At 44.1% G+C, this 13,611-nt stretch overlaps 1 protein-coding gene and 1 long non-coding RNA gene across 2 annotated transcripts in view; one reads left to right on the top strand and one right to left on the bottom strand.

Moving 5' to 3' along the window:
* Window positions 1-13,611, top strand: part of LOC109260931 (uncharacterized) — a 70,680-nt gene that overhangs the window by 26,451 nt on the left and 30,618 nt on the right. The window lies entirely within an intron of this gene.
* Window positions 8,434-9,324, bottom strand: LOC109260913 (keratin-associated protein 4-2-like). The gene has a single exon (XM_019439406.2). It carries the CDS (start codon window positions 9,253-9,255, stop codon window positions 8,689-8,691), a length of 567 nt encoding a protein of 188 aa, XP_019294951.2. The 5' UTR covers window positions 9,256-9,324; the 3' UTR covers window positions 8,434-8,688.

Here is a 13,611-nt window from a genome sequence, read left to right as displayed (position 1 = left end):
ATGTCTGGTAGAATTCCCCTGGGTAGGCATCTGGTCCTGGACTCTTATTTTTTGGGAGATTTTTGATAGCTGATTCAATTTCTTTGCTGGTTATGGGTCTGTTCAAGTTTTCTATTTCTTCCTGTTTGAGTTTGGGAAGTGTGTGGGTGCTTAGGAATTTGTCCATTTCCTCCAGGTTTTCCAGTGTGTTGGCAGGACGTAGTATTTTTCATAGTATTCCCTGATAATTGCTTGTATTTCTGAGGGATTGGTTGTAATAATTCCATTTTCATTCACGATTTTGTCTATTTGGATTATCTCCCTTTTCTTTTTGAGAAGCCTGGCTAGAGGTTTATCAATTTTGTTTATTTTTTCAAAAAACCAACTCTTGGTTTCATTGATCTGCTGTACAGTCTTTTTTAGATTCTGTATTGTTTATTTCTGCTGTGATCTTTATTATTTCTCTTCTTCTGCTGGGTTTGGGGTGTCTTTGCTGTTCTGCTTCTGTTTCCTTTATGTGTGCTGTTAGAGTTTGTATTTGGGATTTTTCTTGTTTCTTGAGATAGGCCTGGATTGCAATGTATTTTCCTCTCAGGACTGCCTTCGCTGTATCCCAAAGCGTTTGGATTCTTGTATTTTGATTTTCATTTGTTTCCGTATAGTTTTTAATTTCTTCTCTGATTGCCTGGTTGACCCATTCATTCTTTAGTCAGGTGTTCTTTAACCCCCATGCTTTTGGAGGTTTTCCAGACTTTTTCCTGTGGTTGATTTCAAGCTTCATAGCATTGTGGTCTGAAAGTGTGCATGGTACGATCTCAATTATTTTATACTTATGAAGGGCTGTTTTGTGACCCAGTATGTGATCTATCTTGGAGAATGTTCCATGTGCATTCGAGAAGAAAGTATATTCTGTTGCTTTGGGATGCAGAGTTCTAAATATATCTGTTAAGTCCATCTGATCCAATGTATCATTCAGGGCCCTTGTTTCTTTATTGATCCTGTGTCTAGATGATCTCTCCGTTACTGTAAGTGGAGTGTTAAAGTCCCCTGCAATGACCACATTCTTATCAATAAAGTTGCTTATGTTTGTGATTAATTGTTTTATATATTTGGGGGCTCCCATATTCAGTGCATAGACATTTATAATTGTTAGCTCCTCCTGATGGATAGACCCTGAAATTATTATATAATGCCCTTCTTCGTCTCTTGTTACGGCCTTTAATTTAAAGTCTAGTTTGTCTGATGTAAGTATGGCTACTCCAGCTTTCTTTTGACTTCCAGTAGCATGATAGGTAGTTCTCCATCCCCTCACTTTCAATCTGAAGATATCCTCAGGTCTAAAATGAGTCTCTTGTAGACAGCAAATAGATGGGTCTTGTTTTGTTTTGTATTGTCTTGTTTTGTTTTGTTGTTTTTATCCATTCTGATACCCTATGTCTTTTGGTTGGAGCATTTAGTCCATTGACATTTAGTGTTAATATAGAAAGATATGGGTTTAGAGTCATCGTGATGTCTGTAGGTTTCATGCTTGTAGCGATATCTCTGGTACTTTGTGGTCCTTGAACATTTCACTCACAGAATCCCCCTTAGGATCTCTTGTAGGGCTGGTTTAGTGGTGATGAATTCCTTCAGTTTTTGTTTGTTTGGGAAGACGTTTATTTCCCCTTCTATTCTGAATGACAGACTTGCCGGATAAAGGATTCTCGGCTGCATATTTTTTCTGTTCCTCACATTGAAGATTTCTTACCATTCCTTTCTGGCCTGCCAAGTTTCAGTAGATAGGTCTGTCACTAGTCTTACCGGTCTCCCTTTATATGTTAGAGCGTGTTTATCCCTAGCTGCTTTCAGAATTTTCTCTTTCTCCTTGTATTTTGCCAGTTTCACTATGATATGTCGTGCAGAAGATCGATTCAAGTTACGTCTGAAGTGAGTTCTCTGTGCCTCTTGGATTTCAGTGCCTTTTTCCTTCTCCAGATCAGGGAGGTTCTCAGCTATGATTTCTTCAAGTACACCTTCAGCCCCTTTCTGTCTGTCTTCCTCTTCTGGTATTCCTAGTATACGGATATTGTTGCGTTTTATTGCATCACTTAGTTCTCTAATTCTCCCCTCACACTCCTGGATTTTTTTATCTCTTTTTCTCAGCTTCCTCGTTTTCCATAATTTTATCTTCTAATTCACCTGTTCTCTCCTCTGCCCATTCAATCCGAGCTGTGGTCGCCTCCCTTTTATTTTGCACCTCATTTATAGCATTTTTTTAGCTCCTCCTATTTCTTAGTCCCTTGATCTCTGTAGCCATAGATTCTCTGCTGTTCTCTACACCTTTTCAAGCCTAGCGATGAATTTTAGGACTATTATTCTAAATTCTTGTTCCGTTATATTGCTTAAATTGTTTTTGATCAATTCGTTAGCTGTCGCCACTTCCTGGAGCTTCTTTTGAGGAGAATTCTTCCGTTTCGTCATTTTGGATAGTCCCTGGGGTGGTGCGGAACTGCAGGGCACTTCCCCTGTGCTGTGTGGAGTAACTTGTGTTGGTGGGCGGGGCCGCAGTCAGACCCGATGTCTGTCCCCAGCCCACCGCTGGGGCCAAAGTCAGACTGGTGTGTACCTTATCTTCCCCTCGCTCAGGGGCAGGACTCACTGTGGAGTGGAGTGGCCCCCCTGTGTGGGCTACTTGCACACTGCCAGGCTTGTTGTGCTGCTTTCATGGGATCTGGCGTATTAACCGGGGTGGATCCGCAAGGTGCACAGGGGTGGGAGGGGCGGGCTCAGCTCGCTTTGCTGTCGGTGGTCCCCTGAGGGAGGGGCCCTGCAGCATCAGAGAAGGAGGCCGACCCGTCAGAGGCATGGATCCACAGAAGCACAGCGTTGGGTGTTTGTGCAGTGCAAGCAAGTTCGGTGAACTGGTTCCCTTTGGGGTTTTGGCTGGGGGATGGGAGAGGGAGATGGCGCTGGCCAGCGCCTTTGTTCCCCGCCGAGCTGAGCTCTTGTCTTCCAGGGCTCAACACCTCTCCCTCCCGGTGTCCTCTCGCCCTCCCTCTCTCCGAGCAGAGCTGTTGACTTATAACATGCCAGATGTTAAGTCCCGCTGGCTGTCAGAACTCACGCAGTCCGGCCCCTCCGCTTTTGCAAGCCAGGCTCGGGGGCTCTGCCTTGCTGGGCGGGCTTCCCCTCCACTGCCCCGGCTACTCCCGGCAGTCCGTGTAGCCCGCACTGCCTCTCCGCCCTTTCTACCCTCTTCTGTGGGCCTCTTGTCTATGCTTGGCTCCAGAGAGTCCATTCTGCTAGTCTTCTGGTGGTTTACTGGGTTATTTAGGCAGGTGTGGGTGGAATCTAAGTGATCAGCAGGACGAGGTGAGCCCAGTGTACTCCTGCGCCTCCATCTTCTCCCTGTTTCTTATCTTATTCTTAATAAAATTATTCTGCATCAATTCTGGAAAAAAAAACAAAACCAAGTTTGAATATTCAGCAAGTACCTCTCCTGAGGATTTACCTTTCGCTGGCAAATCTACAGCAAACAGTTTTTGGATCTATTTCAAATGTGAATGGATTGTAGTCAATTCGGGTTCTTTCAGTTACTATTTCTGCTTATTCTCCATTTTGTGATAGTCCAACATAGCACACAGCAAATCTGTTGAAAGACTTATTACATATGGTTGAGACACATCCGGGAAGACCACACTTAGAGAGCTACTACTTTGTTCTGTTCATTTTAGCATTGGGGAATTGCCTCTCTCAAATTACTGCCAGGTTTTAAAGCCTATATGTTGAGTGGATTTGTTGAGATACACACATTGACAGTTACTGGCATTACAGATGTGATGTGGAGTCTCCTACCCAGGTATTTACAGTTAACTGAAAAGATTACACACATACACACACACACACACACACACACACACACACACACAACTGTAATAAAATATGAAACAGTTACATCAGAGGTGGGAATAGTAGTGTAATTTAAGTAAAGAGTTGTGTTTTAGGCAAATTAGCCAAGATGACAGTTTAGTAAAGACGTAGATTTTATTCATAAATAATTGTAGTCACCATTTCTAACTTACTTTTACGATTTACTAAAGATTTTAGGTGAAATTTACACACATTGGAATGCACAAATCCTGCCTGTATTCATCCAGTGTGATACGTTTTCAAAAACTGATGCACATCCATGTAATCCCCACATTTATCAAGAAGAAGAACATGCCCTTAGACCAAAAAGTCCCCACTTGTCATTTGTCCCCATACTTGTCTGCCTGGTACCAGAGGCAATTGCCGTCTCAATACATTTCTCACCGTCACATTGTTTTGATCTAGAACTCCAAACAAATGATAATATAGTATAATTTCTGTTCTGTCCTCCACTTAGCTTGGCACATGCTAATGTTGATGCAGGTATCACTAGATCAGACCTGTCCTAACAAAGTACCAAGGTTTATGATAGCTATTACCAATTACTTTCATGGTAGGGTAACCAACTTTCATTTAAGCTCATCATTTTTAATAACATAAACAGAGTAAGAAATTGAGTTCCTCCTGGTTTTCAAAAAAATTTCATATTGTGGAAAACATACATATACTAAAACGTGTAAAACATATAAATACAAATCATTATGGAGCAAATCGTCTATATACACAACACTTGAGTTGAGAAATGGAACACTGCTATCAAGATGCCTCTTCATATGTCTTTTCTTGGTCATAATTCTCCTTCCATCTTATAGATGGCTAGTATGCTGATTTCTCAAGTAACCATTTCATCTATTTTCTTTATAGTTTTATTACCTAGGTATAACCCCGAAACAATAGAGTTTAGTTTTAAATGTTTTCACATTTTATAAGAATTTCCAATAAGAATTTATAAGAATTTCCAATTCTTTCTCAATTATGTAATGGTTCTAGTAGGAAGCCTCCAAGGTGGCCCAATAATTTCAGCCTCTTGGTGTTCAGAGTCTCATGTAATTTCCTCCCCTTGAGTAACTTGCTTCTATCCACAGGATATGACAACATCGAGTGACTGAGTTACAAATGATTGTGATTTTCATTTTAATGCCAACTCTTTCTCCCTCTCTCACTGGCTTTGATAAAGCCAGGCGCTATGTGGGAGAGATCCTTGCAGCAAAGAACTGAGCGCAGTCTCATTCGACGACCAGCAAGGAAGTGAGGTCCTCCCTCCTGTGGACTGCGAGGAATTGAATCCTGCCAATGACCATATAAGTGAACTTGGAAGTGGATTCTTCCCCAGACCATACCTAGATGAGACCTTAGTGCCAGCCAGCACTTTGAGTGCAGACTTGTGAAACCCTATGAAATGGAGAGTCTGGGTGGGCCGTACCTGGATTTTGGATCCACAGAAACAGAGAAAATAAATTTGAGTGTCACTCTGAGCTACTAAATTTTTAGGTAATATTACATAACAGTAGGTAACCGGTACAGATTTATCTAGGGCCACGGCCCACACGGTTGAGAAGGGAGGGATCAGAAGGTGCAGAGAGAAATAGAAATGCTGAAATGGATATAGTCATAAGGTCACAAAGCCCACGTAGCCATTCCCTAGGAGGGTCTGGGGCACTCTCTTTACCACGCTGTTAGGGAATCATCAAGTACCAGTGTCAGCAGCATCTTGGGAGAGGAGTGCCTATTCTCTAAAGTTAGAGGTTGTGGTAGGGAATACTGTGACCAAACTGTGCTCCCTAGGAAGAATGGGGATGGTCATAGCTCTGAATGACTGAGTCATGTGCAGGACTTAATTGAAGGAAGTAATGTGGGTATAATTATGTGATTGCCAACAAGGTTGGAATGACAAAGGGGGCAGAATGATATGTGACCCTCAGGGATCTATCAATATGGATAATACAGCATGGTTTCCCTCATAATAGGATATAGGCAGCCAACTCAGTTTCACCCTCATATACACAAAAGCCTACACACACACACACACACACACACACACACACACACACACACACAAACACACACAGACATATACACCTACCCCTGGTTCTGCCCATGTCTGTGCATTTCTGTCATTAACCTTGCTCCAGGTGGTTTGTCACAGTTTCTATAAAAACCTACAAGTAGAGAGTTAATGGTCGGCTTCTCTGCTCCTTAGCTGACTTGCCTGGCACAGTGACCAAGGTCTTCATTCCTTATATTCCTTATATTCCTTATTCCTTATATAGGGGTGTGTGTGTGTGTGTGTGTGTGGAATTAAAAGAACATAAGAATAAAGAACAAAGGCTGAGGTCATTGAACCAATGGAAAGTCATGTTCCCTGACGCAGTTGGCAGAGTCAGGCTATTAGCAGACCTAGAAACCATTAACCTACAAATGGAGAGGCCAGTCCTCTAGGTTGAAGGGCTGCATGAGTACATATCATAGAAATTCTTTCATCCTTCTTCCAGAAGTCTATGGCCATTGGTTCAGCGGAAGCTAGAATACTCATGGGTTTTCAGGCTGTTGGACATGGGATCTCAGTTGAACTCACTGCTGGATACCCACGATCCTTTATGTCCCCTATTTAAATACCTTGATCTAGATGTGAGAGTTAAAGGAGAACTTTCCCCATTACCTTCATCTGAATGATCCACTAGGGGGAATTTGTGCCTCCTTCTACCATAATTGTAGGCTGTGTGCCTCTAGAGGTCTCAGCTCTAAGACAGGAACACTCATTGGAAGGCAAGTGGGTAGTTCTGATTGGAAGTAAAATTCTGGCTGCCACCTTATCCCTTTGGGTTTCTAGTGCCAGGAAGGCAGCGGTCAACGTTAGGAGCTACAGGGGCCACAGGGAATAGTTTTAGCATTCAGGTGATCTGCAGGGGCATTTGTGGTATTCCTATTCCCGGCATTCACTGCAGATGGGCAAGTAGTGTAGCCTGAAGAGGACATAGGACCCATGGGTTCAGAACTCTCAGGGATGGGGACCTTGGTCACAACACCAGGCAAGTAAGCTAAAGGAAGACAGGAACTGCCCACTAACCCTCCTGCTGTAGGTTTTTATGGAAACTGAGACAAACCACATGGAGCAAGGTTAGTGAGAGAAATCCACACACATGAGCAGAACCAGGGGTAGGTATACAATATCCCATTCTGATGCTCTTTGCCATACATGCCCTCATCCACAAGGTAGTGTGAGTATGGACTATGAGTGGCTCACACCGATCGCACACTGTAGGTAAGGGTCTCGGCCTCTGGGGTGGGGGACACCTGGAGTTCTTCCTCTCCATCCGTTCCACCCATCAAAGGGTGTCAAAACGTAGTGAAAGTGATGTAGGAGTACTATGGCCAAACCCCTTCGCCTCTGTGATGAGCAAGTCACAGTGGCCCGGTACACACCCCTCATGTGTGGGTCAGAATACGGGGGTGGAGTTGAACTGAAAGCACCCTTTGTCTTAGCTTCTTTTACTACCCTGTGCTGACTCTGCTTTACACTGGGTCTCCTGAGAGCACCTCCTTCCTTCTGCAGTACTTATGCAGGAATACCCGTTGTCGGCTCTGGTGTTTTGAATGCAACGTGAGAATCACAGTTTGGTGCGGTCCGCCTCAAGCATAGCCTCCTTGAGAGAGACACTTCCTAACATGGTGAGCTGTTTTATTCGTGGGAGTGTCTGCGGTCCTTTGGGATATATCATGTTCCAAGAATTGGACACAGGAAGTCTAAAACCAAGTGTACACAAACTGTGAGAAGCAACAGCATCCTATGAAAAGATTCAGTGGTTCAGCAGAGAATAAGGTCAAGAGCCCACGGTGTCACCCAGTGACCGTTCATATCATAGGGAAATGTTTGAAGGCACTGTTACTGAGACTTGGAACACTGGTGTCAGGTCGACCGCAGGGTCGGAGCTCAAAACAGAGGCTTGAAACCAAGTAGATTGTCTGGGAATGGTCCCAAGTAGTGCTCTAGGGATACTGTGAAGTGATCCAGGGAAGGGTAGAAACCAATCCAGGTTGATTTCAACAGCAGGTGAGTCCTGTGGGCATCGGGGGTTCGTTCAGTGCTACTGAGGCCCTCTGGTCTCACATGTCCCACTAGAGGGGATAGAGGCTAGAGCACTTATCCTCCAACTACTGGCCACCATTTGAACGCTTCTCCCAGGCACGTGCCTTCCCTGTTGTGTCCTTTGCGATCTGCTCCTTCACGTAGACTGAGCCCTCCGCAGAGAGTTCCAGGCGCTTGCTGTAAGCCACCATCCTACACTGTTAGTGTGGGAAGGACTGAGGTGATAGAAGTGAAAATCCTGAAATGGCCTGCTATGATCTCCTCGTTGTGCAGAGAATTAGAAGACCTGGCAGCTAAGGGTGACCATTCACGAAGGAAAAAAGAATGAGACACGATTCTTTATATTTAATGCCTGGGAAGTTAAGATTTATTTGCTATATAGAAACATCTGCATACAGAACATCTGGCAGTAACAGATACATCAGTTGGGATGATATGTTATCGTATATCAGGGAAAATACAACCTTTGTACTGACTTGGGATGGACATCATAAGAAAGAGGTGGGAGGGAATGGGGCGGTGGGGTGGTATATTCCAAGGCCAACCAGTTGAAAAATCACTGGGAACTGAGGTTTTACAGTTGGCCTCACATGATTCAGCTCCCAGTTGGACGACACGAAGGAGATTGGCTGATGTAAACAGCAGGGTGCAGGTCAGGGCACTCAGCAGCAGCAAGAGCCACTAGAGCAGGTTGGTGGGTGGTGGCAGGGGGTCTAGCAACAGCTGGGGCGGCAGCAGCTGGACACACAGCAGGTGGGGCGGCAGCAGGTGGTCCGGCAGCAGGTGGTCTGGCAGCAGGTGGGGCGGCAGCAAGGCTGGCAGCAGCTGGAGCCACAGCAATTAGAGCCACAGCAGCTGGAACCCCCACAGCAGGGGCGGCAGCAGCTGGACACACAGCAGGTGGGGCGGCAGCAGGTGGTCCTGCAGCAGGTGGTCTGGCAGCAGGTGGGGCGGCAGCAAGGCTGGCAGCAGCTGGAGCCACAGCAGCTGGAACCCCCACAGCAGGGCCGGCAGCAGCTAGAGATGCAGCAGCTGGGGCGGCAGCAGCTGGAACCACAGCAGCTGGAACCACAGCAGCTGGGGCGGCAGCAAGTGGTCCTGCAGCAGGTGGTCTGGCAGCAGGTGGGGCGGCAGCAAGGCTGGCAGCAGCTGGAGCCACAGCAGCTGGGGCGACAGCAGGTGGTCCTGCAGCAGGTGGTCTGGCAGCAGCTGGGGCGGCAACAAGTCTCCTGGCCACAGCCCTGGTCAGAGCAGACGGAGCCACAACAGGAGTTGACCATGGTGTCAGAGGGTGGAGGTTCTGGGATGGTTTCCAGGAGAGTGAGGGGCTTGAGTCTGACGTCTCCTCGTGCCATGGCCTCTTATATACTGCCCGTCCATGGTGAGTTGTCAACACATCTTCCTTGTGTTTGTTTACCTAATATTAACTAATTATCAGATTACACAATAATGTTTGTGCATGTAATGGTTTAAACTTGTGGGAAACAAAATTTCTTTTATGGATGTGATGAATTCTATCTGGTCTGTGTTTCCTCCTGATTCACACCCACTGGCATCTTCCTGACCACTTTCTCCTCATCTTCCTCCACCGTGGGCTGTCTTGTGATAGGTGGCATTTGCAATTACATTTCGTACTCTCCCTCCTGTATCCCCTAGCAGGTAGGATAAGGGCAGTCCTATTTTTGGTTGTGCATTTCTTCCAATGATCAGTGGCATGAGTAATGATCTGCATGTGACAAGAAGAAAAGGCCTTCTTTTGTGGGGCAGTTTTGAGCAAAGGGGACAGCTGTAGATTTATATGACGTTGCTGATTTCTAGCCCCTGGACTGGATTCTTTTGGATGTTTCTACCTTGGATCACGTCCTCTACCCTACAACCGTGGCAGACAATTATCTGTATGGTTCCCATCACTGCCATGCTTCATAGTTCATGAAGTGTTAACCTTGGTGTCATGTATGTTTGTTTTTATTTGAATCTATTTATCCTAAGTGTACTCATCCATAGTGATGAGTTATGATACACAGAAGCAGGTCCATGTAATCCCCACATCTCTCAGTAGAACATTTCCATTATGGCAGAAAGTCCCCACTTGTCCCTTACTAAAGTCTGAACAACCATAGAGGCAATCACTGTTTTCATGTATTTTTCACTATAGATTAGTTTTGATCTAGACCTTTGAATAGATGATATGTAGTATATATCTCTAGCATATATACTGTTTCTAGAGAATATGTTATTTCTCCTCTGTTTGGCACCATTAACATGCCTATGCCTATGCGAATCACTAACATTGGTGCATATATTAGTGGTTCATTTTGTGCTATACGAGAGAAGTATCAAGACTTATCCTAACTGTTTCCAATGTATGTCATGGTAGGGTAACCAGGCATTCCTTAAGCCCATCTTTCATTTTTAATCTTAAATAGAGATGCATTTCAGTGCGCCCTAAATTTTTAAAAAAGTCTTTCATATTATTTAAAATGCACATATGCAGTGTGTGCAGCATGGTCTTTCTTGGCTTTGGGAGTTGATTCCCTTGGTTTGTCACTTGCATGCAGCACTTGGTGCTTGTCCCACTGGGTGCCTCCTCTGTGCCCATCACCCATTTTCCCCACCCCACTGACCCTCGGTTTGTTCTCTGTATTTAGGACTCTCTTAGGCTTTGCCTCCCTCTCTAGAGACAGAGACTGTTAAGGGCAGAGAACTAACTAAGGATCCCTGGAGGGGCTTGCGTGGGGGAATGGGCTAAGTGGGTGATGGCATTGGGGAGGGCACTTGTTCGGATGGGCACTGGGTGTTGTATGTAAGTGAGGAATCACTAACTTCTTTTGCTGAAACCATTACTACCCTGTATGTTCACTAACTTGGATGAAAGAAAAGAAAGAAAAGAAAACAAAAGAAAAGAAAAGGAAAGGAAAGAAGGAAAGAAAGAAAGAAAGAAAAAGAAAGAAAGAAAGAAAGAGAAAGAAAAAGAAAGAAAAAGAGAGGGAGGGAGAAGAAAGGGAGGAAGGAAGGAAGGAAGGAAGGAAGGAAGGAAGGAAGGAAGGAAGGAGGGAGGGAGGGAGGGAGGGAGGAAATCTGAGACTCGGCAATGAGTGGGTGGCCCTTCGCTGTTTCCATGGCAGATCCTAGATCTATAGAAACTATAAAATTTATCTACAGAGGGAAAAGAAACAAGAAACCAGTACGATCCCTGATGTCAAAATATAGGTCTACATGTCACTACTTTGTAGACAACCAGCCTTGACTTCCATTTCTGGCTGCACTCTGAAAGCTGGGTTCCTGGCCACGTAAGAGGAAGTGCTTAAGGAGGCCAAGACATGGCCAAGTAAGTACTGGTAATTCATCTCCGCATGGCAAACAGAATAAACCCATTATAAAAGGCATTCTTTTAGCTTAAGAGCAACATATTCCCATGTGTTTAAGTAAGAGTAGGTGGTATTTTTACTTTACATTTTGGCAGATTTGTTGTGAAAAAATTCAGGCCATACCACATCGTCTGAAGAGCAGAGAATACGTCCAATAGTTGGACGAGGATCTGTCCCTTGGTACTGAGCTAGAGTTAGAAGGAAAGCATAGACATTTAAGAGCCCATCAAGAAGTAGAAAATTTGAACAGACCCATAACCAGTAAAGAAATCGAATTAGTAGTCAAAAATGTCCCAAAACACAAGAGTCCAGAGCCAGATGGCTTTCCAGGGGACTTCTACCAAACATTTAAGGAAGAGTTCATACCTATTCTCTTGAAGCTGTTCCAAAAAAATAGAAATGAAAGGAAAACTTTCATACCCTTTCTATGAAGCCAGCATTACCTTGATTCCAAAACCAACCCCATTAAAAAGGGGAACTATAGACCAATTTCCCTGATGAACATGGATGCAAAAATCCTCAAGATATTAGCCAACTGGATCCAACAATACTTAAAAAAAAATTCTTCACCTCGCCCAAGTGGGATTTATACCTGGGATGCAGGGCTGGTTCAATATCTGCAAAACAATCAACGTGATTCATCACATCAATGGAAGAGAGTTCAAGAACCGTATGATCCTCTCAATAGATGCAGAGAAAGCATGTGACAAGATACAGCGTCCTTTCTTGATAAAAACCCTCAAGAAAGTAGGGGCAGAAGGATCATACCTCGAGGTCATAAAAGCCATATATGAACAACCCAACACTAATATCATCCTCAGTGGGGAAAAACTGAGAGCTTTCCCCGTAAGGTCAGGAACACGACAGGGATGTCCACTCTCACCACTGTTATTCAACATAGTATTGGAAGTCTTAGCCTCAGCAGTCAGACAACACAAAGAAATAAAAGGCATCCAAATCGGCCAGGAGGGAGTCAAACTTTCACTCTTCGCAGATGACATGATACTCTATATGGAAAACCCAAAAGATTCCACCAGAAACTGCTAGAACTGATTCATGAATTCAGCAAAGTTGCAGGATATAAAATCAATGCACAGAAATCGGTTGCATTCCTATACACCAACAACAGAAAGAGAAGCAACAGAAAGAGAAATCAAGGAATCGATGCTGTTTACAATTGCACCCAAAACCATAAGATACCTAGGAATAAATCTAACCAAAGAAGTGAAAAATCTATACACTGAAAACTATAGAAAGCTTATGAAAGAAATTGAAGAAGACAAACCCAAAAAAGGAAAAATATTCCATGCTCCTGGATAGGAAGAACAAATATTGTTAAAAGGTCAATACTGCCCAAAGCAGCCTACATATTCAATGCAATCCCTATCAAACTAACACCAGCATTCTTCACAGAGGTAGAACAAACAATCCTAAAATTTGTGTAGAACCAGAAAAGACCCCAAATAGCCAAAGCATTCTTGAAGAAGAAACCCAATGCAGGAGACATCACAATTCTGGACATCAAGCTGCATTACAAAGCTGTAATCATCAAGACAGTATGGCACAAAAACAGACACTCAGGTCAGTGGAGCACAATAGAGAACCCAGAAAGGGATCCACAAACTTATGGCCAACTAATCTTTGACAAAGCAGGAAAGAATATCCAATGGAATAAAGACAGTCTCTTCAGCAAGTGGTGCTGAGAAAACTGGGCAGCGACATGCAGAAACACGAACCTGGACCACTTTCTTACACCATCCACAACAATACTCTCAAAATGGATGAAAGGCCTAAATGTAAGACAGGAAGCCATCAAAATCCTCAAAGAGAAAGCAGGCAAAAACCTCTTTGACCTTGGCCACAGCAGCTTCTTACTCAGCATGTCCCTGGAGGCAAGGGAGACAAAAGCAAAAATGAACTACTGGGACCTCATCAAAATAAAAGTTTCTGCACAACAAAGGAAACAATCAGCAAAACTAACAGGCAACCCACGGAATGGGAGAAGATATTTGCAAACGACATATCAGATAAAGGGTTAGTATCCAAAATCTATAAAGAACTTATCAAACTCAACACCCCCAAAACAAATAATCCAGTGAAGAAATGGGCAAAAGGCATGAACAGACACTTCTCCAAAGAAGACATCTGGGAAATACGAATCAAAACCACCATGAGATACCACCTCACACCTATCAGAATGGCTAACATTAACGACTCGGGCAAAAACAGATGTTGGCGAGGATGTGGAGAAAGAGGATCTCTTTTGCA

The sequence above is a fragment of the Panthera pardus genome, unplaced genomic scaffold (genome assembly GCF_024362965.1).
Source record: "Panthera pardus isolate Hobbes unplaced genomic scaffold, ASM2436296v1 HiC_scaffold_3, whole genome shotgun sequence".
Lineage (NCBI taxonomy): Eukaryota > Metazoa > Chordata > Mammalia > Carnivora > Felidae > Panthera > Panthera pardus.
This window is presented reverse-complemented; position numbering and strand designations above follow the sequence as displayed.